This window comes from Coregonus clupeaformis, unplaced genomic scaffold (genome assembly GCF_020615455.1).
Source record: "Coregonus clupeaformis isolate EN_2021a unplaced genomic scaffold, ASM2061545v1 scaf0009, whole genome shotgun sequence".
Taxonomy (NCBI): domain Eukaryota; kingdom Metazoa; phylum Chordata; class Actinopteri; order Salmoniformes; family Salmonidae; genus Coregonus; species Coregonus clupeaformis.
In genome coordinates this window covers 1535001-1547393 of record NW_025533464.1, presented here as the reverse complement: position 1 = coordinate 1547393, position 12393 = coordinate 1535001, and the positions used below count along the sequence as shown (strand labels likewise).

At 44.7% G+C, this 12393-nt stretch overlaps 1 protein-coding gene across 13 annotated transcripts in view; it reads left to right on the top strand.

The window, feature by feature from the left end:
• The window catches only part of LOC121575697 (transcription factor SOX-5-like), a 171057-nt gene that overhangs the window by 67871 nt on the left and 90793 nt on the right, over positions 1-12393 (top strand). For 11 of the 13 annotated variants that reach the window (XM_045212376.1, XM_045212369.1, XM_045212374.1 and 8 more), the window contains exon 1: positions 9351-9557. The exons of 1 other annotated variant lie outside the window; for it this stretch is intronic. In XM_045212376.1, the coding sequence (XP_045068311.1) occupies positions 9475-9557 (83 nt within the window). In that variant the 5' untranslated portion in view covers positions 9351-9474. Of the gene's footprint in view, positions 1-9350; positions 9558-11050; positions 11510-12393 lie in introns of those variants that run through there. One more of the 13 variants, XM_045212367.1, reaches the window with a different exon arrangement.

Below are 12393 nucleotides of genomic sequence, written 5' to 3'. Positions count from 1 at the left end.
TCTTGATTCACCCTTTCCACCTGCCCATTACTCTCGGGGTGAAATCCAGAGGTCAGGCTGACCGAGACCCCCAGACGTTCCATGAACGCCTTCCAGACTCTAGACGTGAACTGGAGACCTCGGTCGGACACTATATCCTCTGGTACCCCATAGTGCCAGAAGACAAGAGTAAACAGAGCCTCCGCAGTTTATAGGGCCGTGGGGAGACCGGGCAGAGGAAGGAGGCAGCAGGACTTTGAAAAAGTGGTCCACAACGACCAGGATAGTGGTGTTACCTTGGGAGGGGGGAAGATCAGTGAGAAAATCAATACTCAGGTGAGACCATGGTCGTTGTGGAACTGATAAAGGTTGTAGCTTACCTGCTGGGAGGTGCCTAGGTGCCTTACTCTGGGCGCACACTGAGCATGAGGAAACATACACCCTCACATCCTTAGCCAAGGTAGGCCACCAGTACTTCTCGGTCAGGCAGCGCATTGTACGACCGATACCTGGATGACCAGAGGAGGGTGCCGTGTGTGCCCGGTAGATCAGACGATCACGGATAAGCGCAGGAACGTACTGCAGCCCAGCTGGACACTGCGGTGGAGATGGATCTGATGCATAATGCCTGCGCAATATCTGCATCCATCGCCCATACTACCGGCACTACAATGCATGAGGCCGGGAGTATGGGGGTGTTGTCTCTGGGTCTCTCCTCTGTGTCATACAGCCGAGACCTGGAATGTATGAGAGTGTGAAATCAAACCGGGTGAAGAAGAGGGCCCACCTGGCCTGGCGAGGATTCAGCCTCCTCGCTGCCCGAATGTACTCCAGGTTACGGTGGTCTGTCCAGACGAGGAAAGGGTGTTTCGCCCCTTCGAGCCAATGTCTCCACACCGTCAAAGCTCAGACAACAGCCAGCAGCTCCCGATCACCAACGCCGTAGTTCTGCTCCGCCGAGCTGAGCTTCTTAGAAAAGAAGGCACAGGGGCGGAGCTTGGGTGGCGTGCCTGAGCGTTGGGATAAGACAGCTCCTATCCCTACCTCGGATGCATTCACCTCCACTATGAATGGGGTGAGCCAGTGCCGGGGCTGAGGTGAACAGACCCCGCAATCTACTGAAGGCCAAATCAGCCTCAGCAGACCAGTTGAGCCGGGACGGCCCACCCTTGAACAAGGAGGTAATGGGAGCTGCGACCTTGCCAAAGCCCCGAATAAACCTTCGATAGTAGTTGGCAAAGCCAAGGAAGAGCTGCCCTTCCTTTACCGTGGTTGGAGTCGGCCAATTACGCACGGCTGCAATGTGGTCTCCCTACATCTCCACACCTGTGGTGGTAATGCGATATCCGAGGAAGGAGATTGACTGCTGGAAAAACTCACACTTCTCTGCCTTGAAATAAAGATCATTTTCCAGCAGTCGGACCAGTACCTTACGAACCAGGGACATGTGTTCAGCGCGTAGCGGAATACACCAGGATGTCATCGATGTAGACCACCACACCGTGACCAAGCATGTCCCGAAACACCTTGTTCACAAAGGACTGGAAAACGGATGGCGCATTCATCAAACCGTAGGGCATCACCAGGTATTCATAATGCCCCGAGGTTGTGCTGAATGCTGTTTTCCACTCATCCCCTTCCCGAATACGCACCAGGTTGTAGGCACTCCTGAGGTCTAATTTGGTGAAAATAATGGGCCCCATGCATTGACTCAATCACTGAAGGAATGAGGGGAAGAGGATAACTAAATCGTACCATCACATTATTCAGTGGTCGATAATCAATGTACGGGCATAAACCGCCATCTTTCTTCTTCACAAAGAAGAAACTCGAGGAGGCAGGTGAAGTGGAGGGATGTATATACCTCTGGCGCAGGGACTCGGTGACGTATGTTTCCATAGCCTCTGTTTTAGCCTGCGACAGGGGATACACTAAACCAACCAGGACCCTAATGGTCGACTATCATGTGCTCTGTTGAGGAGTGGAATGGTTAGGGGAACCAATGAAATGCCTTGACGGCGTGCAAATGCCCTGTCCATAAAATTCCCAGCTGCGCCTGAATCGACTAGCGCCTTACACTGGGAACCTACCAAGTGATCGGAAAAGGAGATAGATAAAGTACAGTGCGCCGCAAAGGGCTCTGAACACGTTTGGGTGTTCGTTACCTGGGGTGATGCGTGAGTACCCTGCCTACCGCCTCCAGACCCAAAAGAAGCTTTACTGCAACGTGAGGTGGATTGTCCTCATGCGCTCTCTCGACCAGCGGCTCCCCCCAGCTCCATCTGCTCAGGGTCAGAGTCGTCTGGAGTGGGAAAGGGCAGACCCCTACCAGGACGTCCTCTGGCTGCTAGCAGATTGTCCAGCCGGATGGCCATGTCCAACAGTTGGGAGAACGATAGCATGGCATCCCGGCAGGCTAGCTCCCATCGGACGTTCTCCCTTAGGTGGCACCGGAAATGGTCGATCAAATCAAATTTTATTGGTCACATGCGCCGAATACCACAGGTGCAGACATCACAGTGAAATGCTTACTTACAGCCCTTAACCAACAGTGCATTTATTTTTAACAAAAAAAGTAAAAATAAAACAACAACAAAAAAAGTGTTGAGAAAAAAAAGAGCAGAAGTAAAATAAAATAACAGTAGGGAGGCTATATATACAGGGGGGTACCGTTGCAGAGTCAATGTGCGGGGGCACCGGCTAGTTGAGGTTCCACCCGGACCCCGCTGCCAGCGTCCGGAACTCCAGCGCGTAGTCCTGAGCGGTCCTCATCCCCTGCCTCAGATGAACCAGTCGTTCACCCGCCTCTCGACCCTCAGGCGGGTGATCAAAAACGGCCCGAAAGAGGCGAGCAAACTCCCCGTAGTCCTCCAACGCGGTACCTCCCTCGTTCCACACCGCGTTGGCCCACTCCAGGGCTCTCCCACAAAGGCAGGAAACGAGGACGGATACCTTCTCCTGCTCCCGGGGTGCCGGTCTGATGCTGGAGAAATTCAACTCCAGTTGGAGTAGGAATCCATTACATCGCGCTGCCGTCCCGTCAAACGCCGGTGGCCGGGATATATGGATCCCTCCAGGGGCTGGGGTGTAGGTGGCTGGACCCGGTTGACCAGCTGGTCTCGATAGATCGGATCCTCTCCTCTCCAGGCGTTGTACCACCTGAAGAACCCGATCCATCGCTTCCCCCAAGCTGGCCAACATCGAGGAATGCTCCTGAACCCTTGCCACAACTCCAGGCATGCGGTCTTCTCCTGCTGACTCCATATCAGATCAGGTGAGTGATTCTGTGACGAGGTGTGAATGAAGGAGTCAGGCGCAGGAGGTAAAATACCGAAGTCCAGAGTTTATACCGTTTACATACATCTAACGCACAAAGCGTCAAATGAAACTATTACAAGGGAAAACATCCACCTTGGCATAAACACAGTGAATAGTAGCTCAACCGAGCTACACGCTCTCACAACAAACAATCACAGAGGAACAGAGGGAACACTTATACACATACTAATTAGGGGAATGAGCACCAGGTGTGTGTGATTGACAAGACATGACAAGTGGAGTGATGAGAATGGGATAAGCAGTAGCTAGTACTCCGGTGACGACGAACGCCGAAGCCTGCCCGAACCAGGAGGGGGGGCAGCCTCGGCGGAAGTCGTGACACTTCTGAAGGCTGATGATGTTTGATGTGTTTCTGCTTTCTTCTGTCGTTGTCTCTTTGACATCCTTGAAGCTGCATTCAACAACCCTTTTCAAGACTTTACAATTCCACACACTTACACACTTAGGTAAAAATATTTTCAGGTACTACTTAAGTTGTTTTTTTGGGGTATATTTACCATTTACAGTACACTGAACAAAAATATAAACACAACATGCAACAATTTAAAAGATTTGACTGAGTTACAGTTCATATAAGGAAATCAGTTAATTGAAATAAATTCCTTAGGCCCTAATCTATGGATTTCACATGACTGGGAATACAGATATGCATCTGTTGGTCACAGATAAAAAAAAATTAAAGGTACGTGCGTGGATCAGAAAACAAGTCAGTATCTGGTGTGACCACCATTTGCCTCATGTAGCGCGACACATCTCCTTCACATAGAGTTGATCAGGCTGTGGATTGTGGCCTGTGGAATGTTGTCCCACTCAATGGCTGTGCGAAGTTGCTGGATATTGGCGGGAACTAGAACATGCTGTCGTACACGTCGATCCAGAGCATCCCAAACATGCTCAATGGGTGACATGTCTGGTGAGTATGCAGGCCATGGAAGAACTGGGGCATTTTCAGCTTCCAGGGAATTGTGTACATATCCTTGTGACATGGGGCTGTGCATTATCATGCTGAAACATGAGGTGATGGTGGTGGATGAATGGCAAATTGCCATCAATAAAATTTACATTTACATTTACATGTTCATTGTCCTTAGTTTATGCCTGCCCATACCATAACCCCACCACCACCATGGGGCACTCTGTTCACAACGTTGACATCAGCAAACCGCTCGCCCACACAACCCCATACATGCTGTCTGCCATCTGCCAGGTACAGTTGAAACCAGGATTCATCCGTGAAGAGTACACTTCTCCAGCCTGCCAGTTGCCATCGAAGGTGAGGATTTGCCCACTGAAGCGGTTACGACGCCAAACTGTAGTCAGGTCAAGATCCTGGTGAGGAACACAAGCACGCAGCTGAGCTTCCCTGAGATGGTTTCTGACAGTTGGTGCAGAAATTCTTCGTTGTGCAAACCCACAATTTCATTAGCTGTCCAGGCGGCTGGTATTAGACGATCCCGCAGGTGAAGAAGCCGGATGTGGAGGTCCTGGGCTGGCGTGGTTACATGTGGACTGCGGTTCTGACGCAGGTTGGACGTACTTCCAAATTCTCTAAAACGACATTGGAGATGGCTTATGGTAGAGAAATGAACGTTCAATTCTCTGGCAACAGCTTTGGTGGACATTCCTGCAGTCAGGATGCCAATTGCACGCTCCCTCAAAACTTGAGACATCTGTGGCATTGTGTTGTGTGACAAAACTGCACATTTTAGGTTGGCCTTTTATTGTCCCCAGCACAAGGTGCACATGTGTAATGATCATGTTGTTTAACAGCTTCTTGCTATGCCACACCTGTCAGGTGGATGAATTGTCTTAGCAAAGTAAAAATGCTCACTAACAGGGATGTAAACACATTTGTGCAGATCATTTTAGAAAAAATAAGCTTTTTGTGCATATAGAACATTTCTGGGATATTTTATTTCCTGAGACCAACACTTTATGTGTTGCGTTTATATTTTATTTCAGCATATGTTTTTTGACTACTTTTACTTTTACTTCACTACATTCCTAAAGAAAATAATGTACTTTTTACTACATCAAATTTTCCTGACACCCAAAAGTACTTGCTACATTTTTTATGCTTAGCAGGACATGAAAATGGTCCAATTCACACACTTATCAAGAGAACATCCCTGGTCATCCCTACTGCGTCTGATGTGGCAGACTCAATAAACACAAATGCTTCATTTGTAAATTATGTCTGAGTGTTGGAGTGTGCCCCGGCTATTCGTAAACGTATTTTGATACTTACAGTGGGGAAAAAAAGTATTTAGTCAGCCACCAATTGTGCAAGTTCTCCCACTTAAAAAGATGAGAGAGGCCTGTAATTTTCATCATAGGTACATATCAACTATGACAGACAAAATGAGGAAAAAAAATCCAGAAAATCACATTGTAGGATTTTTAATGAATTTATTTGCAAATGATGGTGGAAAATAAGTATTTTGTCACCTACAAACAAGCAAGATTTCTGGCTCTCACAGACCTGTAACTTCTTCTTTAAGAGGCTCCTCTGTCCTCCACTCGTTACCTGTATTAATGGCACCTGTTTGAACTTGTTATCAGTATAAAAGACACCTGTCCACAACCTCAAACAGTCACACTCCAAACTCCACTATGGCCAAGACCAAAGAGCTGTCAAAGGACACCAGAAACAAAATTGTAGACCTGCACCAGGCTGGGAAGACTGAATCTGCAATAGGTAAGCAGCTTGGTTTGAAGAAATCAACTGTGGGAGCAATTATTAGGAAATGGAAGACATACAAGACCACTGATAATCTCCCTCGATCTGGGGCTCCACGCAAGATCTCACCCAGTGGGGTCAAAATGATCACAAGAACGGTGAGCAAAAATCCCAGAACCACATGGGGGGACCTAGTGAATGACCTGCAGAGAGCTGGGACCAAAGTAACAAAGCCTACCATCAGTAACACACTACGCCGCCAGGGACTAAAATCCTGCAGTGCCAGACGTGTCCCCCCTGCTTAAGCCAGTACATGTCCAGGCCCGTCTGAAGTTTGCTAGAGTGCATTTGGATAATCCAGAAGAGGATTGGGAGAATGTCATATGGTCAGATGAAACCAAAATAGAACTTTTTGGTAAAAACTCAACTCAGTCGTGTTTGGAGGACAAAGAATGCTGAGTTGCATCCAAAGAACACCATACCTACTGTGAAGAATGGGGGCGGAAACATCATGCTTTGGGGGCTGTTTTTCTGCAAAGGGACCAGGACGACTGATCCGTGTAAAGGAAAGAATGAATGGGGCCATGTATCGTGAGATTTTGAGTGAAAACCTACTTCCATCAGCAAGGGCATTGAAGATGAAACGTGGCTGGGTCTTTCAGCATGACAATGATCCCAAACACACCGCCCGGGCAACGAAGGAGTGGCTTCGTAAGAAGCATTTCAAGGTCCTGGAGTGGCCTAGCCAGTCTCCAGATCACAACCCCATAGAAAATCTTTGGAGGGAGTTGAAAGTCCGTGTTGCCCAGTGACAGCCCCAAAACATCACTGCTCTAGAGGAGATCTGCATGGAGGAATGGGCCAAAATACCAGCAACAGTGTGTGAAAACCTTGTGAAGACTTACAGAAAACGTTTGACCTGTGTCATTGCCAACAAAGGGTATATAACAAAGTATTGAGAAACTTTTGTTATTGACCAAATACTTATTTTCCACCATAATTTGCAAATAAATTCATAAAAAATCCTACAATGTGATTTTCTGGATTTTTTTTCCTCATTTTGTCTGTCATAGTTGACGTGTACCTATGATGAAAATTACAGGCCTCTCTCATCTTTTTAAGGGGAGAACTTGCACAATTGGTGGCTGACTAAATACTTTTTTCCCCCACTGTAAGTATATTTTAGCAATTACATTTACTTTTGATACTTATATATATTTAAAACCAAATACTTTTAATCAAGTAGTATTTTACTGGGTGACTTTCACTTTTACTTGAGTCATTTAAGATATCTTTACTCAAGTATGACAATGGGTACACACACGCACTCACGTGCACACACACAAACACACACGTAGACACACACACAGATTCATCATCATAATAAACAGCCATAAAAACTTTCCGCCAGGAACTGAGGGTTAGCTAAGGTCCATTTGAGTCTTTATGGTTCTCATTCTGCATACAGTTAGTCTGTATAATAAAGCTAGGTTGTCTTTAATGCACAAATAACCTTATCATTGGGTTTGCAGCAGTTTTGCAGCAGAGGTTAAGGAAAGATGCCGTTGCCAATCCTGAAGTCCAATTTACTCCCTCAATGAGATTACATCTTACCTCCAGAAATGTTTTTCTTATTTTTTTTCAGAAGAATTAGATTCAACAAAATAGAATCATAATGAGAATTATTGTGGTTGACATTGCCATGTCTATATGTTATTTATCAAATAGAAGGGATAGGTATGTGTGTGAATTTGTGCTTGTGTGTCAGGTAAAGTTTTTGTGCTTATTAGTCTGTAGGAACAAGCAGACGAACAAGACAGACAACCCTGCTACACAATATTCATACATATTTGGATAGACAGATTCTGTTCAGGTTGTGTGTGTGGGTGTGTGTGCAAGAATTCAGGCATTTGTCACACATTCGTGTGTGTGTGTGTGTGTGTGTGCGCTAGTGTGTGTGTGTGCATGAGCGTGCAGGCCTGTGTGTGTGTCTCCACTAGCATATGTGTGTGTGTATGTGTGTTGAGTACAGATGGAGTGATGGTGTGTTTAAAGTTTTCCAGGCTGCTGTGTTTCAGGCTGTCAGATTTGCTTTTCTTTCCTCCAGAACAATGGCTGATTGGCTCTGTCTGTGACACACAGACCACACACTCCTAATAGTGACTGACACCGCTAAGGGCTGTCTGCCTGCCTGCCTGACGCTCAAACACTCAGTACCACACGCACACAAACACACACACACACACTCCAAATTCTGCTTCTTCACACTCACTGACTCCTCAGGTGTGTGTGTACGTGTGTGCGCGTGTGTGTATGTGTGTGTTTGAACGGTCAATGACAATACAGGAGGTGTAGGAGATGTTTTATTTTTTATAAACTTGTTTAAGCTAAATGCCTGTTTATGCATATTTGAATAAATTCCTTTATAAACGTTCTGATGTTTCCTTCATTCTGTATAATATGTTGTTCTCTATTGATAACTCATGAAAAGAGTCCTCTGTACTGAGAAAGAGATAATCAATAAAGGCAATTACAGTGTTACAATCATCCTTATTACTATTATGAATACTCAGGATGGAGGAGTAGGACTTATGAAAAAGAATGTAGCCAGGCAGATAGATATTATTTATTTCACAGTTAGAAGAGAGAGAAGAGTCTCTCTAAACTAGTGAAAGAAAACAAAACCCATCCGGTCTCATGTAGACAAGAGGACTGAAGACTGAGGTCCAGAGAGGTGACCTGGAGTGGTGTGTTGAGAGGATACTATACCAGTGGTGTGTATCTGTGTGTGCATGCGTTTGTGTGTGTGTGTGTGTGTGTGTGAGTGTGTGTGTGTGTGCATGCATGCATGCGTACAGAGCTCAAGGAAGGGGGCAGTGTTTGCTCTAAGGAAGCGATCATCCCTACGGCCACACAGCCCCTCCCCTCACACTCACACTCACAAACACTCTCTCTCTCTCTCTCTCTCTCTCTCTCTCTCTCTCTCTCTCTCTCTCTCTCTCTCTCTCTCTCTCTCTCTCTCTCTCTCTCTCTCTCTCAATTCAATTCAAAGGGCTTTATTGGCATGGGAAACATGTTTACATTGCCATAGCAAGTGAAATAGATAATAAACAACAGTAAACATAACACACACAAAAGTTTCAAAGGAATAGAGACATTTCAAAAGTCATATTATGGCTATATACAGTGTTATAATGATGTGCACGATGTCTCTCTCTCACACACACTGTGCCATGCTCTGCGCTGGCCCTTTAAGAGCTGAGCCCAGATCTAACAGCTTACAGGGAGGGGAGGGTAGGAGGAGGAGGGACAGAGACAGAGGGAGGGAGGGAGGGTGTGAGGTTGAGTGTGAGTGAGCGCTACAGAGAGAGAGAGAGAGCGAGGGGAACAGTCTCCGTTGTCTCAGAGGTTGAAGGATCAATAGAGAGGCTTGTTGTGGCGGTTGTGTATCTGTTCTATCTGTGTGTCGGAGCTGCATGGTGTTAGAAGGAGGAATCCTAGTTCCCAAGACCTATTCCAGCATGCTCACAGAACCTGAGCTACCTCAGGAGTTTAACAGGTACGTATGCTCTTACTCACTCTCTCTCTCACACACACTTGTGCTGATACGCACGCTCAGACAGACCATGGGGAGAGAGGGACGACAGGACTGTGAGAGAGAGGGAAAGAGGCAATGAGGGAGGGAGAAGGACAGATAGTGTTTTGTTGTTGTTGAAGTGTTTATGAAGGAGAAAGTGCTGCTTGGTGTAAAACTGTTTGCTGAAACAAAATAGTGTTTGCTGAGTTGCAAAGCTTTACTAGTTTGTGATAGATAGATAGATAGATAGATAGATAGATAGATAGATAGATAGATAGATAGATAGATAGATAGATAGATAGAGATAAAGGAGGGAGAGAGTGCGAGAGAGGGAGAGAGAGGGAAAGATAGAAAGTTTGTTTGACTTACCTGTGCTTTTTAGAGATACCACATGCAAAACTTGAGCAAACTGGTTGTGTGTGTGTGTGTGTGTGTGTGTGTTGTCCAGCTGTGGTAATCAGAGTGACAATGAGAAGTGATATGTGACTTTGGCCCTGCTCTCCCTCTCTCTCTCTCTCTCTCTCTCTCTCTCTCTCTCTCTCTCTCTCTCTCTCTCTCTCTCTCTCTCTCTCTCTCTCTCTCTCTCTCTCTCTCTCTGTCTCTCTCTCTCTCGCTCTCTCTCTCTCTCTTCCTCTTTCCCTCCCTCACTCTCTCCACTGCACACGTACCAGTTTAACTAAGTTGTTCATGTCAACGTGTTCGTGTGTGTGTGTGTGTGTGTGTGTGCGTGTGTGCATGTGTGTGTGTGTCTGTGACAAACGTTATGTTCCTACTCTGTTTCAATGTGCTGAGGTGAGAGCAAGAACAGTGTGATTCTTTTGACAAGAGTTTCTCAGAAAGTTCCCATTCACCACCCAACTACCTGACTGTCACAGAATCAATCTACAGTTCACTATTCAGAATGCCTGGCAACTAGCTGTACTTCTGCTTTATCTGAGGGGCTATTTTGAGACCCTGAGATAAGAAAGCTCACATTCATGTCGAGATGCTATCGAACATGAGCAAATTGTTCAGGGTGGGAGAATTGTTGGGTTGTTTTTACAGAATCAACTCATGGTATATTCCCGTAGATGAAATAAAACACAAACACACTAAATGTTAAAAGCCTACATTTAAACAAAATGTCCAATATTTTATTTGTAGACCATAAACTAAAATATTCACACACATTATCTTGTGATTGTTTTTCTGTCGTTACAGCCACAGCTGTCTGTTTAGAGGGTTAATGTTTTCCTCTGTTGTGTGAGAGAGGGGCGGCAATATTCTCACCGATTTACAGTTTGCGTTGACAACAAAACGGGCTTTGCTGGGGAATAATCGCTGTTTGATGTTAATGCCCTGAAAGAAAGATTATGCATAATACCCCTTTTTAATGCCTGTATTTTCTTTATACCAGCCCTCTCTCACTTGACTTTTATTGCATTAAAGTACTTTACTGTTTTGCCAACTGAAACTAATCTTTTGTTTGGAGATAAACTCTCCGGGTTTTAACCCTGAATTAAGAACACATTTATATGTCGTGAAAATTTGTTTTTAATAAGTCATCTATCTGCAAAGAGGGGAAGAGAGAAATGATAACAACAGCAGACTATGTGGAATTAAAAATGTAAAGGATTACATGTAAAAGCAGAATGTATGGAGATAAATGCAGGGATTACAATGACTTAGAAAAAGGCTGGTTAAAAGTCTGCTTTCCAGTAATGTACTCTATCAGTGGATAAGAAAAGAGGAAAGTGTGAGCTGTGCTGGTATGTGTAGCCTGTGTAGTGTATATTTATGCGTGTGTGGCTCTCTATAGTGTGTGTGTGTGTGTGTGTGAGAGTTGTGCATTAGTCTCTTCAACGCGGAGGGAGAGAGAGTGTGTGAGTGTCAGTGTGTGTGTGTGTGTGAGACATATCATCATCGGTCCTGATGCTTTCTGTTCCTGCGTCTCTGTAAGTGTCCACTTTTCCTTCTTCTCTCTCTCGTCCCTCTCTCCGTTGTCGTTTACCTTCGCTTTTATCTGTTTTCTGCTTCAGTTTTCAGTTATCAAGAGAAGAAAAGTGAGATACAGAGAATTACTGTGTTTGTGGGAAAGCTCTTTCTGCTCTAATGTTGCTGGTTTTGAACTGGTTTAAAAGTTCTGTCACAATAACACGGTATTTATGTATGTTCTGTACAGTGTGAAGGGAAATGAGCTGAGATGGCCGTGTGATGTGAAGAAATTGTCATTCCTTTTTATTGTCTCTTGACTAGTTTGAGATATAATTGATGGAAGCAAGATGGTTTGTTTTTAGGAGCTTTTATCATCCGGGACATCATTCATTAACGGTGAATGAACAGATTGAGATACAGAATAGATTGAATAGATTGACAGATGCAAGAACATTCATGTTCATGTTATATTTTGACTGGATTGGTTTTAGTATGGCGTAAATCACAACAATTTTCGTACTATTTACAGCCATTTATGCTGATTAATATTAGAATATATGATGATGATGATGATTTATATATTATTATTGTTATTGTTATTATTATACATGTGTGTATTAATGTGATTATTATAATGTAATGTTATTATTGTCATTATAATATTTATACTAATATTGTTGTATATATTGGTATTAATATAAATAATTATTGAGGTTTCTCACTGAAATTTTGTTCAGCTGTGGAAATAATAATGATTTGACGGCTTTACTAAGAATGTCTATGATGCTTGTATGAAATACTGGAATAGAGTGATTTCTCTGACATAGTTGAGGTATGAGTATATGTGTGTGATTTATCTGACAGATTCTGTGGTCAAACAGACAAATTCCACAAGGATAGAGAG